Source organism: Carettochelys insculpta, chromosome 8 (genome assembly GCF_033958435.1).
Source record: "Carettochelys insculpta isolate YL-2023 chromosome 8, ASM3395843v1, whole genome shotgun sequence".
NCBI classification, from domain to species: domain Eukaryota; kingdom Metazoa; phylum Chordata; order Testudines; family Carettochelyidae; genus Carettochelys; species Carettochelys insculpta.
Genome location: NC_134144.1, coordinates 37619512 through 37634105, shown reverse-complemented (window position 1 = coordinate 37634105; position 14594 = coordinate 37619512). Strand labels below are relative to the sequence as shown.

The 14594-nt window shown below is 43.9% G+C and overlaps 1 protein-coding gene across 1 annotated transcript in view; it reads right to left on the bottom strand.

Moving 5' to 3' along the window:
• LRP2 (LDL receptor related protein 2) overlaps positions 1-14594 on the bottom strand; it is a 183498-nt gene that overhangs the window by 154529 nt on the left and 14375 nt on the right. Inside the window, exons 3-4 of the mRNA XM_075000937.1 lie at positions 11908-12030; positions 8979-9095 (exon numbers count right to left, since the gene is read on the bottom strand). Coding sequence (XP_074857038.1) covers positions 8979-9095; positions 11908-12030 — 240 coding nt within the window. The remainder of the gene's footprint in view (positions 1-8978; positions 9096-11907; positions 12031-14594) is intronic.

Genomic DNA, 14594 nt, shown 5'->3' with positions numbered 1-14594 from the left:
GTAGGCCTGCCCAGCAGTGATTAGTGCCGGGCTTCCTGGGGGAGCACTGGCCACATGCTCCTGCCCTGCCCCCTTCCTGCCCATGCTCTATTCCTCCCCCGCCGACTCTACCCCTGCCTGCCTCTTTCTGCGGAAGCACCGCATCACTTCCAGTGAGGAGGGTGAGGAGGGGCTGGCAGGTGCATGTGACTCCCTGTGCACTCCCCACATGTCACACCCAAGCCTTAATTTTTCATCTCTGTACAACAAGACTGAGAGTTGATGAGTGCTGAAAAAGCAGCAAGAAACAGCCATGGCAAATGTAGGTGAGTGCATCTTATTAATTATCATCATCATGACAATACTATCAGAAGGAAAGGTAGGGCAGGCATGCTAAGAAAACAGTCCTTTATCTTTTGAAACATGTTGCCAACCCTAGTTGCAAGGCGCACCCTGGTGTCAGAAGGCTTAGGTAACGTCTTTTAGCCAAAACCCCTGATAAAAGAGCCCCTCTTCTGACACAGACTACTCCTGACCCTGGTATGAGGGACATGGGGACTTGAGATACACCTTCACATCAGCATTAGATTCTGTAGTCCTGTGTGCATGGCTGTGTTTCTAGGGCCTGACTTTGAGCCAAACTATGCTATTCATTGAGAGTCAAAAGCTCCTTTTGTCGTTGGAAACATGGATTACACCACACCAGTGGACCCACATTTGTGCTATAGAGTGGAAGAAACCGCTATAGTTGGGGCACACACCAGAGTACAGTGCAAACTTCCACTCCACTTGAGCTCCATGCACAGCAATACACAATGGGCCAAATCCCACAAGGTCCCATTAGCCAATCCCATTAGCCATTGCGGGAGTCCTTCAGCTCCATCCCCCTATGGTGGGAGCATGTATGATTACCTCAGATACCTACTAGCGCCACATCATAGAGGAAAGCTCCTCCAGCCCTGATACCCTGTCATCTGTCTAATTCCAAAGCCTACTGTGAGTACAAGACATGATGATCTTGCCCTGCATGATCATTTTTATTAGTGCATTTATAATTCATAATCAATATGAATATGGTAAAAAAATAAATTTCAAGTCTTTATGTTCAAACGTAAGCCAGAATGTACATGTATACTTGGTCTTTTACAGCTGTCACGGAGAGGAACAAGTTTTCTATTGTCTTGCAACTCATAAGCCTGGCAAGTCACTCAGATCTAATTCTGTGTCTTCTCTTAACTGTTCCCTTAAATGTTTTCATTATAAGAGCAGATTTTTTCAGCTTGAAAATTAATTTTCTTTTAATTGTTAGGGCTGCTCATGATCAAGAATTTTAATCAAGAACTGCTGATTTAGGAAAAAAAAAAATTCCTGGAAAACTTAATCTTTAACAGATGAACTGAGTGGAGATAATATGGAACCTATCCTGATCTGATTTACATCAATATAAATTGGAGCAATTTAAATAAAGTTAACACTGAGGGGTAGAAATCAATCCCAGATTAAGATGTTTAATATTCATATAATATATTATTTAGGAAAGTTTGGGGATATTAATTAGAGATGAATAGCTAATAACAAAAATATCTAACTGCAGATATTTCTTCAAACTATAAATCCCCAAATCTTGGCTTTACCTGGTCTAGAACTTTGGTTCAGGTGATGACAGAGATTGTCTTACTGGTCATACCACAGAAGACATTTCCCACTCAGTACTTCTGGAGGAGCTCAGGAAGCCAAAGGTCTTCTAGGGACCAACAACCTCAAAGGCTAAATCTGGCTGATCAGGCCTTACTAAGTATATAAGAATGTGCCACCAATCAGATCACTCAGCAGGTGGAACAGGATGGCAATTTCCAACAATAACACCACAGCTGTTAGCTACACTGTAGAGCAGTGGTGGGCAACTTGCAGCCTGTGAGGGAAAGCTGCTGACGGGTCAGAAGTTAATTTGTTTATGTTGAGTGCCCACAGGCACTGCTCTACAGAGCTCCCAGTGGCTTCAGTCAGCTGTTCCCTGCCAAAGAGAGCTGCAGAATGTCCCTGTGGCCTGCCACTTCTTGTGGCTTCCAGGAGCTGGGAACAGTGAAACACAGCCACTGGGAGCTGCAGGAAACTGCGCCTGCAGACAGACCTGCCAAAAGGGGGAAGTGAAACAGGCAGTTGCACCAGGACCCAGCATTTCAAAGGGACCCAGAGCTCCAGCCCCTCCTGCAACTTTGTCAGTGGTGGCACCTGGAGCTCCGGGCCCCTTTGAAGTGCCACGGCGACGCTGTTCCAGCTGCACGCAGCTGTCAGGGAGTGGAGGGAGCACCCAGCACCGCAGTCCAGGCAGCTCTGAGGGCTGAATGCCCTAGCCCCTGCCCTTCCACCCTTGGCCCTGCACATTCTGGAGCACAGATGTGGGCCCCCCTCCTATGTTACCCATGTCCCAGAGCAGCTGTCTGCTCCACTGCCTACAGACACTCAACATAAACAAACCGTCTCCTGGCCCACCAGCAGCCTAACCTGACAGGATGCAGGTTGCCCACCACTGGTGGAGAGGGTGTCTGATGTACTTCAGGGTGTAGTAGCCTCTCCTGCCACCAGAGCACCCCTGGAGGCTGCAGAACTTATGGCTGACACCTGCCAGGCTCCTGTCTCTGCACTAGGACTATAGGTAATGTATAGGTAACTACAGACCGAGGGTGGGGTGGGGACAACTGCCCTGTGATACAAAAAGGCCCAAAAGCCCCCAGATGCTGCTGCTGCAGAAACACTGGCAGACAGAACCTTGGCCCCTTTAAGTCACTTCCAGGGCACTGCGCGGCGTGCTCTGAGCAGTGCCGAGGGCTGGGGCAGGCGCACTGGGGTCCACACAGTGCTGAGGGTTTGCTGGCTGCCCCAGCCCCCACCCTTCCACCTGAAGCACCAAATATATGTCCCAAGCTATTCTGGACACCACTCATCACTGTTATTTTATTTAACTGGTGCATTTAAAAACATCGTGGTGGGTATGAATAGCGGAGTGCCGCTGTAAACAGCTTGAAAGTTATTCCCTTGGCAGTGACACTACTTTGCTTCCCACCTAATAGTTTTGATCTGAGAACTCAGGGATAAGATATTCCTGAGGAAAATATAACCAAGCAACAACAATACTCAAACAAGAGTTGTAACAGCAACCCAGGGAAGCAGCCAACACTGACCTCTGCCACATGATAGAGGAGTGCAGCCTCTGGTAACTATGGCTATGGTGTAAGAAAGGGGCCAGGAAATATAGAGCAGTCTCTTACCAGCACTCCTGTATCTCTCACCTTTCATTACAGTGACATCTTCCAAACCTTCACTTATTCAACCCTCTTGGCGAGTCAGTATGAGCTCCATTTTAGAGGTAGAGTAACTGGGGCCAGGCTGAGAGGTTACATGATTTACCCATTCTAGGGACTCACTGTCCAAATTCAGATTAAAACTCAGGAGTTCCTGAGCCTGTTCTCAAATCATCAATTTCAATGAACATGTCCTTCTGGAAAGACTTCCCTTCATCCCTCATAACCCTGCACTGCTTGGCTGACAAGGCTAGATCCATGAAAATACCCTTTTCCTGGCCAAAGCAATCACTGCCAAGTTAAACAGCGACACCAGTTGCTCCCTTCGGGACCCCAGGGATTCCTTTTTTTATTATTATTTTTAAAGTGAGAGGTTGGCAGGAGGGATGGGGGAATACTGTGTTTACCAAAACAGAAAGTTAGTATCACACAGAAAATAGATAGTTCAGTATCACACAGACAGGAGCTATTTATGGCTAAAACATCATTTGGGATACAGACGTTCCTGCAGAAGATTTACAGTATCATTCTGCATTTTCATGTCAACCAGTAATACCAAGAGCCACTGCAAGCCCCAGAGCCAGGCGGAAAGTGGGGCCCGGCTCCAACCACTGGAAGGTGCACAGCCAAGAACAGAAGTGACAGGGCCAAGGGCAGTCAGTCTTCAGCACTGCCCAAACTGAGGTTCTGGCCCCTTCCAAAGCTGCGCACAGCCACAGCCAGTGCTGACAGGGCACTTTAAAGGGGCCTGAAGCTCCAGCCGCTGCCACCAAAGTAGCAGTGATGGGGGCTGAAGCTTCAGGCCCCTTTGAAATGCCTGGGCTGGTGGCAATGGCCCCCTTTCTCCCTCCCCTCCCCTGTTGGCAGGCCTGGTGTTAACAATGAGCATTTTAAAACTGAACTCAGAGTTAGCAATTTCTATAGAATAGAACAGAGTAGCAAACTGATGCATTTATTTAATGAGAGAAAAATGTAATTCTTACGAAATAGAAACAGCTTTAATACACTAATTAAATGGCCTGCAGCTGAAACATTGTTCTGTTGTTCACTTTTGCCTCTTTGTGAGCAGTTTTTACTGCTAATGGGATTAACAGCACGGACAATGGGCTTTGAATCTCCATGATGCATTTTACTACAGGTTTACTTGCTCAGTTTCTTAATATTGGTGGCATCGTGCATTTGACTGGTCTCGTAAATATTGGAACTCATTCAGAAACAGTCTTCTTTTACAATTTAAATCTGCTTAGAGAAATAATTAGCTAGCATAACACCATACAAATGTACGGTCTTAGAGACCTGTCCACCAAAAGTTTGCATACTTCTTACACTCTGAGGGAAAAATGGCAGCAATCTCAAATGTACTTTGATGTCTTTTCAATAAACCGTGACAAGTCTACACAGAGTTTTCATTTAAAAAATGATTTAGCGCAGATTATTTGTGCTAGAGGAAAACACCAAATGAATGATATTTCCCTTAACATTTCTTTGCATCACCCCATATTAGAAAGGAAAATGAATGGAAATAAATAGTGCTTACTAATATTAACATGCCATCTCCACTGCTAGCAAAGTATAACATCTAATCTAAGCCCTCTTCGATAGTATATCAAATCAACACATCATTTATTATGATTCATGATCTCTACTTATAGCCTCAGTCCTTTCAAAGACAAAGGTGTAAAATTCACTAGCCTTTTGGGGACAGTCCTCTGGACTCTTGTTAACATCCTTCTGATCCTCATCTGCTTCCACCATCACTACTTTTGCTCTAACCAACCCAACAAAGCTACATTAAAGGAATTAAGTTGGAGTCATCACCCTTCTGGCTAAGAAGGGCTGTCAACAGCAGTCCCCAGTCAGCCAGAGTGGCTGCTGCTGAATGACATGAGGCAATTCCTCTCCTCAGGGCTCAACGTGCTGCTTCCACAAAAATTCCACTATCTAGTGACCCATGGAGCAACAGATTGGGGCCAGGAGTGGGTCTCACCCAGCAACAGAGAGAGACCCTCCTTACCTGTGCAACATAACCAATTCTAGTAACTTTAAACCCAAACCTTATGTTTTTATTTATCTGACAGCATTAAAATAAAAAAAAACCCAGCATATTACAAGTTGTAATTTCGTTTTCAAACATTGTTTTGTGTGCTGGTCAGAGGAAAGGACTCCGAGTTCTATTGCTCAATCTGCCACTGCCACACTGTGTGATCTTGGATGAGTCACATACCCCTCTCCTTTCCTCCCTCTACCCACTGATAAAATGGATATAACATCATTTGACTACATAAAAGATTATTACAGCAAAGAGGGAGAGAAATCATTCTCCTTAACCTCTAAGGATAAGGCATGAAGAAAAGGTCTTGAATTCCAGCAAAAGTGATGTAGCATGGACACTAGGAAAAGCTTTAGAACTAGAATAAATTTCTCAGGGAGGTTGTGGAATCTCCATCACTGGAAATTTTGAAGAGCAGCTTAGCCAAACATTTTTCAGGGACGGGCTAGATAAAACTTGGGCCTGCCATGAGTGCAGGGGAGAGGAGAGGACTTGGTGAGCTCTTGAAGTCCCATCCTGTCCTATGAGGCTAGGATTTTATGATCATCTATTTCACAAGGAGTGAGGTAAGCTGACTCTTGTTTATAACGTACTTGAGGTCCTTGAAATAAAAAGGTGCTGTGTAAATACAAGGTGTCACTATTAAGTTTTTCAATTCATAGGTATGTTTATTTTTAACAATACTTCATTTTGAGCAAAACTTTCCCCCCAAAAAAACATTCTGTACATTTGCTAAACACAGGCTAACATCATCTCTTTTCTCCTAAGCTTTTACAGGACACAAATGCCAAGCTGTGCAAGAAATTTCTTCTAGCAGTGGCATCTGTTCCTCTATCCTTGGCAGACTCTTTAGGCATTTGTGCTGGTGACATTAAAGTTGGCTGAAGGTCTATCATGTGGAATAGCTCCAAGTTAGCTGTCTGGACTGCCTTTTATTCCAGAGAACCATTGGCTTCTAAATCACTTTTCATTTTACAGACAGCAGTCATTTTTAGCCACTTGTGAGTAAGGGATAAAAGACACACACTGTTGGCTGAGTATGCAGTAATCTAGTTTTCCTTTATATAGCATGTATACGGGTCTTTTTCTGTAAATAAGGCCCTTAGTAACTTTTTATTTCATGTTCCACTATTAATAACTTTGTATCCAAGGCTCTACTTTTTTTTTCCCAAATCAGTTTCCTGAGAGTGTATTTTGTAGTTCACTGCTGTCAATTGCCAGCAACACAGTAAACACCACCAGCTGGGTTAGCCAACCCTCCAGGATTGGCCTGGAGTCTCCATAAATTAAAGTGTTAGAGGGGTAGCGGAGTTAGTCCGTATCTTCAAAAACAAGAAGTCTTGTGGTACCTTATAGAGCAACAGACATTTTGGAACAGAAGCTTTCATGGGCAAAGACCTGCTTCGTCAGACAAATAGCCCACGAAAGCTTATGCTCCAGAATGTCTGTTTCTCTATAAGGTGCCACAGGACTTCTTGTTGTTTCATAAATTAAAGATTACTCTTTAATTAAATATTATGTCATGTGATTAAGTCTCCTGGAATACATCGGACAAAAATTGGCAACTCTAACTGGATCCTGCTTCATGGTCTACTAGTGTAGGTTTTTATTCTTATCAACGCTATCAGCAAACATGATGAAACACACCGTGTTAAGTAAGTGTTAGGCACAAATGACATCACCTTGAATAATAAGGCCTCTATTCTATAGCTCAGTCAGTAGTCTATTCCCTGACCAGGAACTCCAAGCTAGGAGTTAGCCATGTGTGGTGTCTGTGACTATCTTCACTCAGTAGGTATAGGAGATATGCTGGGGCTAAGTCTACACTAGAAGCATCTGTCTACAGAATTTACTGTTGAAAGAGATGTCCAGACAAAATTTCAGTCGATAGGTCGTGTCTACACATAAAAGTGGATTTTTGATCTGCTTCGTTGACAAAATGACACACCCCCTTCCGGAGCATCTACACCGCCTTTTTGTCGACATTTCTGTTGAGAAAATGCATTTTGTATGTAGACATGCCATGAGTTTTATCTACAAAACCCCAGTTTTGTATATACAACTCAGTAGTGTAGATATAGCCTGGGAGAGCTACTTGGTCAGTCTATATCCAATGGTCCCAAAGAAAAACCCTCTTTATACTCACTGGCTAAGGTTACACTGACCCAAACTGCCGGCAGCAGCATGCAACTGTGCAGTCTCGAAAATACAAATGGATGCTCATTTGCATATTCACTCACTGGCAGACATTGCCGCTGGCACCAAAAATGATGTGTTAACGTGGTTCTGATTTCTTCCAGGCATAAGAGGCTGCCGACAAAGGGGGGAAGGGGGCTGCCGGCAGAACCACATTTACACTACTTTTTTTGTGCCAGTAGCAGTGTCTGCCCGTGAGTGAATATGCAAATGAGCAGCTATTTGCATTTCAAAACTGCCAATTTGCATACTGCTGCTGGCATTTCAGGTCAGTGTAACCATAGCCACTCTGGCCCAGTCCTGTCTCTTCTCTCATTTGATATTCTGTGAAGTCCAAAGTTCAAACACCCCTCCTCCCCCGGTAAGATGTCCTCAAAAAAATGAAACTGAAATGAAAGCATAAATGACCAGAGCAGTCTGCACTTTCTCCAGCTCACAGCTACTAGCTCTTCCAAAGCAGTAAGCCCCAAGTACAAGCAGGGAAATGGATACACTTTACCAAGATCTGGTACATCATCTGAAAGCCTATTGCCAGGAGAAAAAAATCAGGTTGAACTGTAGATGTGTGAGTTTGACTAAATGTTCTGTATATTGGTGAGTACGTTTGTGCCTATAGCATCTACGGGGTGTCCAGATCTCTCATGATCTCGCAAGATTTATCCGAGCCAATCAGAAGCAGTGTTAGAACAGAAGAAGCATTCTGAACAGTGCACTACTCCTAAAGGGTACCCAGATGACTGAGATCACTTCTCAAGGACAGGAGACAGTATCTGAGAGCATCTGTCACTTGCATATCATTTATATGTGCCCCACACTGTCACAGAGACATAGAACTGACAGGAACCTCGAGAGATCACCAAATCCAGTCCCCTGCACTCATGGCAGAACCAAGTAGCATCTAGACCATTCCTGACATGTGTTTGCTTAATCTGCTCTTAAATATCTCCACTGATAGAGGTTCCAGTCATGTTTGGCTAGCAGTACAAATCAGGCAATGAGAAATGTCGAGACTGAAGTGAAAGAAAAGAAGCCAAAAGATATCAGTCAATCCTCCAATAAATGGTTACAATTCCACTGTGTGCTATGAAAAGATTTGATTATAAATGTTCTCCTGCAAAGCAAAAAAAAAAACAAAAAAACTACATCTTCCAAAGTTTTAAAACATTTTAAATGTGTTTTAAAAATGAAAACTTGATTATCGTTGAGGCAGGCAAATGAAAATGACCCTGACCATAAGGCAGCAATAGGGATTTATTAAGCCCCACAATAATGAAACTGTATCAGAACATCAGCTCTAATCCATGAAAGAATCTGCAATGAAATTCTGATAACAAGAAGCATATTGTGGTCATGTCTGTCCATCAACAAGCCCCTTAATCTAACAAATTGATTAAAATGCTAAAGAGAGATGGGATGAAACCAAATCTAGTGCTAAGATTTAAAAGACTTACGGCAGCCTCTCTCATCTGTTCCATCAGTGCAGTCATTAACTCGATCACATGTGTAACCATTCGGGATACATTGTCCATTCGAACATGTGAACTGCTGACTTGAGCATGTCCTCCCCGCTGTAAGAAACAGTTCATTTAGAGTTTCACCACGAGGGACCTACATACAGCAAAATACTTCTCTTCCCTGTTTCATTACTGAGTTCCAGACAGGGATAAAAGTCACTACTTGCCAACCATTGGGCAGGGCAGGCAGCCGTAATGCTCCAACCCGTACCAGGGCTTCAAAGCACTTAATCTGCAGGGCCACGGATCATGTGGCCCCCTCAATTATTCCTCCATGCTGAGGGCTAGTTTGTACTCTGCCCAGCACAAGAGGATTCCAAGTCCTGCGTGAAATCTCAGGACACTACTGTTTCTCAAACAACAAGTGGAACCAGCTACACCAAGATCACAGCCATTCCACCAGCTGCTGCAGGATAGTTCAGGATGGGCAGAGTAGCAGGCAATCTACCACTGCCTGCTTGCAAGGAGACTGGAGCATAATCTTGCTTTCAGACAGCAGACTCTCTTGCGGCTGTGATGGTGTTAGCTGGTGCCCTCACACACACACACACACACACACACACACCCTCGTGCACCAGAAAGTGCTGTATGGGATCCTGCTCAGCTCTCGTACAGAGACTCCCTATGCCTTCTTCTCTCATTAGTGCTCAGACCACAGACCCAGTTAGAAAAGTGAGAAACTAAAACTTAAGTAAAAACAAGCTTCTTCCCATTCCGACTGTGGGCACCTTTTGGAGCTGTTCACCAAAGTCGTCCATGACAAAAGTTCCACGCTTTCTAGGAAGGAGGAATACAAACGGGCCTGACATTAACTGGCATCGGTGCATAGTCCCATAGGTGGTCCCAAAGAAGACAGATTTTTAATGTGCAACCACTGAGAGGCACTTTCCACACTGCTCACAATTAATGGGCACATGTAGAACACAAGCAAGTTACAGTGACCTAGTTCGTATCGTGACCTAAAGCGGTCAGTGGATTTTGACTTTATTGTCTCCTCTATCCTTAGTAGATGTATAACTAACTACAGGCTGCATCACGTAGACAAAGGAGAATGGGAGCAAACGACAGCCCCGCTTCATTCCCCTCCATCGTAGGAACAGAAATGAAATGGTCTGTGAGCCAAATTCTGTCTTAAGTCACACTCATGAAAATCCACCGGAATCAGTGGGGTTTAAACAGGTGTAACTGAGCAGAATCTGGTTTACTTACTACAGGGATAAAGACACTTTGCATTAATTGTCAAATTGTCTGTGTAAAAAGAAAAGTAAACAAGCCCCATCCTACGCAATCAGAAGTCATTTGTTTACTTTGGACCCCCCAGAACCCAAGTACAGTGAAATTCCTTTAATCCGGCCTCTGATGGTCCGGAAATCCTGATGGTCCAGCATCTTGCAAAAATAGTCCCATTTATGGAGATAATCTGCCAACATTTGATGGTCCGGCATACAAAAGTCCCCCGAGATATGTGTGCCTGGAAATTCACGTAAGTCGGGGACTTGGCTGGTGGGTTGGGGCCCTGGGAGGGGGGCAGGGAGGTTAAGCTTGGTGTGGGTTCGGGCTGCAGGGGGGTTGGGGTGTCAGCAGTGGGCACTCTGTGCATCAGGAAAGTGGCAGCCACAGGCACTCCCAGCCCTGAGGAAGCAGTGGCTGCAGGTGCACCCCACCCAGAGGCCTGGGGAAGCGGCAGCTGCGGTGCTCCCAGCCCCCACCCCCAACCCCTGAGGACCTAATTACGGGACAATTAGTCCCTTTTCTAAAATAAGTAGGGATGCCCTTTTGGCACCCCAAATATGGGACCATCCTGCCCAATATGGGACAGTCGGTCACCTTAGGAAGCAGGATGAGTGCAGTGGTGGTGAAGAAGCTGAGGATGTGGGGGGTGTTGAGCTGCAGCTGGGTGTAAGGTGATGAAGCTGCAGGAGAGCAGGGGTGGTGACATTCATTAGTCTGGAAAATTTGGTAATCTGGCACCTGTCCGGTCCCAGATTTGCCAAATTAGAGGAATTTTACTGTATTAGCAAATGCTAATGATCTGAGGGAATAATTGGGCTTTACACACAACAGCCAAATCACTCACATCACAGTTTCCATGGCATAAACAGGTAGTTAGAATATTTCATGTCTTACCAATGGAACATAAGATTATGAGCAGACATAAGGACTTTTGGGGATCTGAACAATAAGGGATAATAGCTCCATTCACTACAGGATGTAAGACTGCAGTGTCTGTCTAGAATCTTATTGAAGAGCTTCAGCAGATATGGCACTAGAATCTCTCTAAAGGTATAACTTCATTAGATAGTCTTCTCTACTGCAAGATTTACTTATTTTTCCTTTTAGAGATAAAAAATCTTTCCCTCAGAGAAATGCATAGTCTCTTTTTTCATTCTGAGCATGATGAATATTAGTTTTGGTAAAGAATGAATGAAGAAGCTCCTAACTGAGAATGTTTGAGAAGCATGTAACTGTCCATAAAATGATGTAAATTCACTATTCAGTTTTTGGAATCTGGCAGTAAGTCTCTATTGCTTCTCCTGTGACTGATATCTAGCTTACAATTTCTTTCCTTTTTTATTTAAATGGCAAAAAAAATATTTTTCTACTTTATTGCAAGATTTTGAGAAGATTTATTTACCTAATATTGCATATTCAGATTCATTTACATTTTATTTCATTGTTACTTTAGTGTATTACATTTTCAGCAACTGTTTAGTACAGAGATTACTGATAAAAAGGTGCTATGCTTACACTACTCCTGCTCATTTGTATGTCTGTGTGGACATGTGCTGTATGTTACCAATATGTTTACATATAAACGGTTTTCACTTTCACGATGCTGGTATAATGTTCTGACAGAAGTACTTACGGCATTGTTGATGCTCATCTGAGCCATCTTCACAGTCCTCCTCATCATCACAAACCCATGACTGTGGAATACACTCTCCATCTGTCTGACACTGAAACTGACTTCCCTCACAGGTTGGTTGTGCTGGTACAAACAGGCAAATCATTTATTTCACTATGTGTATTCAGGAGAGCATGCTTCAGCTGCACGAACTAAACATCTAAGACACCTGTAGTTTAATGAATAGGAATGGAACGTTCTACCCTGGGACTGCAGTTCTTGGACAAGACCTGGAGCTTTTGAGCTAATGGGAGAGGCCTTTTCCAAAGTAAGCGCATGATTTTCCTTAGTGCATTCATGATGCAAGGGGAAGGGGGTGGATTTGGAACAATTTAAGTTCTACTGTCTCTGTTCTTTTGATTACTTTACCAATGGTTATTTAAAAAGAGAAAAGAAAAGAACAATGAGTACAGAGAGAAACAAAATAAATGTTTGAATTGAACCCTGGAACATTTTGCCTAGCCCTGGTTAATACTCATATTGTGATTCACTAGGCCAACACCATCGGGTTTGATGTGTGCAGGGCTTCTCTGTTTAATGACCCTTCTCCCTGAGATAATGTCTTTAAATTCTTCCAGTTCACAAGCATCACAAGCCAACCCAGCCATAGCTGGGTCCCATGTTATGAGATTTAGAGATTACTCAACTATGTAAAAAAGCCATTTCAAGAATCAGTGTGATGCTGTGCTGCAGCTTCATAGATGAAGAATTTATCATTAAATTAGCTGCCAGGGAAAGGTTTAGCTGTGCATCATAAATATTATTTTGGATTCCTGCTTCAGGAACAAAAATGACTATTTGAGTTTCATTTTAAAAGCATATTTGTGTTCTGTTGATTTAAAATCTGTGTAGGTACTTAAATGGCCTCATCACTATTCTATGTAACATTAAAAACAAAACACACTGATCAAACAGAACTGAAATTCATTTAGTCTACCCCACCATTTATTTTTATGTCTATATGTGAGATGATGAAAACATAAACAACTTCACTTATCTAGGCAAATATACCAGGAGTGAGATTCTGGTCTTATTGAACTTAATAGAAATTTTACTCAGTAGCATGTTCCATAGCACCATGAATCCTGTCTCAGAGGAAATCATTCAGACTTAAACATCTCAGATGACATGGCCAGTAGAAGCACAATGGCTGTTCTAATGCAAGATATTCTTCATCCAAAACACTCCTGGCTTTGCACTTAGCTGACCTATTAATCAGAAAATCAGCCAGTCTGGCTGCAGGAACTACCCCCAACTACTGCAGGGCTCAAGCGGAGAAGAGCCAGTCCAATATGGGAGGAAACAATGTAAATTAGCCTTTTCACTCCAAATCTGGCCTAACTGTAACCTAGGCCAAAATGGTTCCAAAACCTAGAAGAGTGCCAGCACTTGGATGGAAAAATACAGATACAACAAGAAGTCTTGTGGCACCTTATAGACTAACAGATATAGCAGAAATATCTGTTAGTCTATAAGGTGCCACAAGACTTCTTGTTCTCGAAGCTACAGACTAACATAAAATACAGATAGTTTTCTGAAAACGGGGAAATGTTTGTTCCTCTTTAAACAATTTGTACTAAATACACATTTTTAAAAATCTCCACAGTGATTCAAATGAAGTCTGTGAAGAGACACAGAACCTTTTCCCTCACACGATACAGGGTGCTAATTAAATGGGTAGGATGCCCTCTTGTGTCCTACTTCATCCCAACTGTACATGAACAGCAAAGGTTGTATCCACACAGACGACTGTGATGTCTGCATGTGTGCACTCCTCTGGTTCACACTGAAAAATATCAATTGCCCCTCTCTGTACACTTCAGCTGCGTCTACACGTGCACGCTACTTCGAAGTAGTGGCACTAACTTCGAAATAGCGCCCGTCACGTCTACACGCGTCGGGCGCTATTTCGAAGTTGAAATCGACGTTAGGCGGCGAGACGTCGAAGTCGCTAACCCCATGAGGGGATGGGAATAGCGCCCTACTTCGACGTTCAACATCGAAGTAGGGACGTGTAGACGATCCGCGTCCCGCAACATCGAAATAGCGGGGTCCTCCATGGCGGCCATCAGCTGGGGGGTTGAGAGATACTCTCTCTCCAGCCCTTGCGGGGCTCTGTGGTCACCGTGGGCAGCAGCCCTTAGCCCAGGGCTTCTGGCTGCTGCTGCTGCAGCTGGGGGTCCGTGCTGCATATACAGGGTCTGCAACTAGTTGTTGGCTCTGTGTATCTTGCACTGTTTAATGAAAGTGTGTCTGGGAGGGGCCCTTTAAGGGAGTGACTTGCTGTTGAGTCCGCCCCGTGACCCTGTCTGCAGCTGTGCCTGGCTCCCTTATTTCGATGTGTGCTACTTTGGCGTGTAGACGTTCCCTCGCTGTGCCTATTTCGATGTTGGGCTGAGCAATGTCGAAGTTGAACATCGACGTTGCCAGCCCTGGAGGACGTGTAGACGTTATTCATCGAAATAGCCTATTTCGATGTCGCAACATCGAAATAAGCTATTTCGAAGTTGGGTGCACGTGTAGACGTAGCCTTAGGGTCCAGAAGGAGATGTCTTCATCAGACATCTGACCATGGATATTGGAGGGCTGTGCAGCATGTGACTTATATCTCTTCCTAATGAGGAGCTGGGAATTCGTGGAATTGAGGA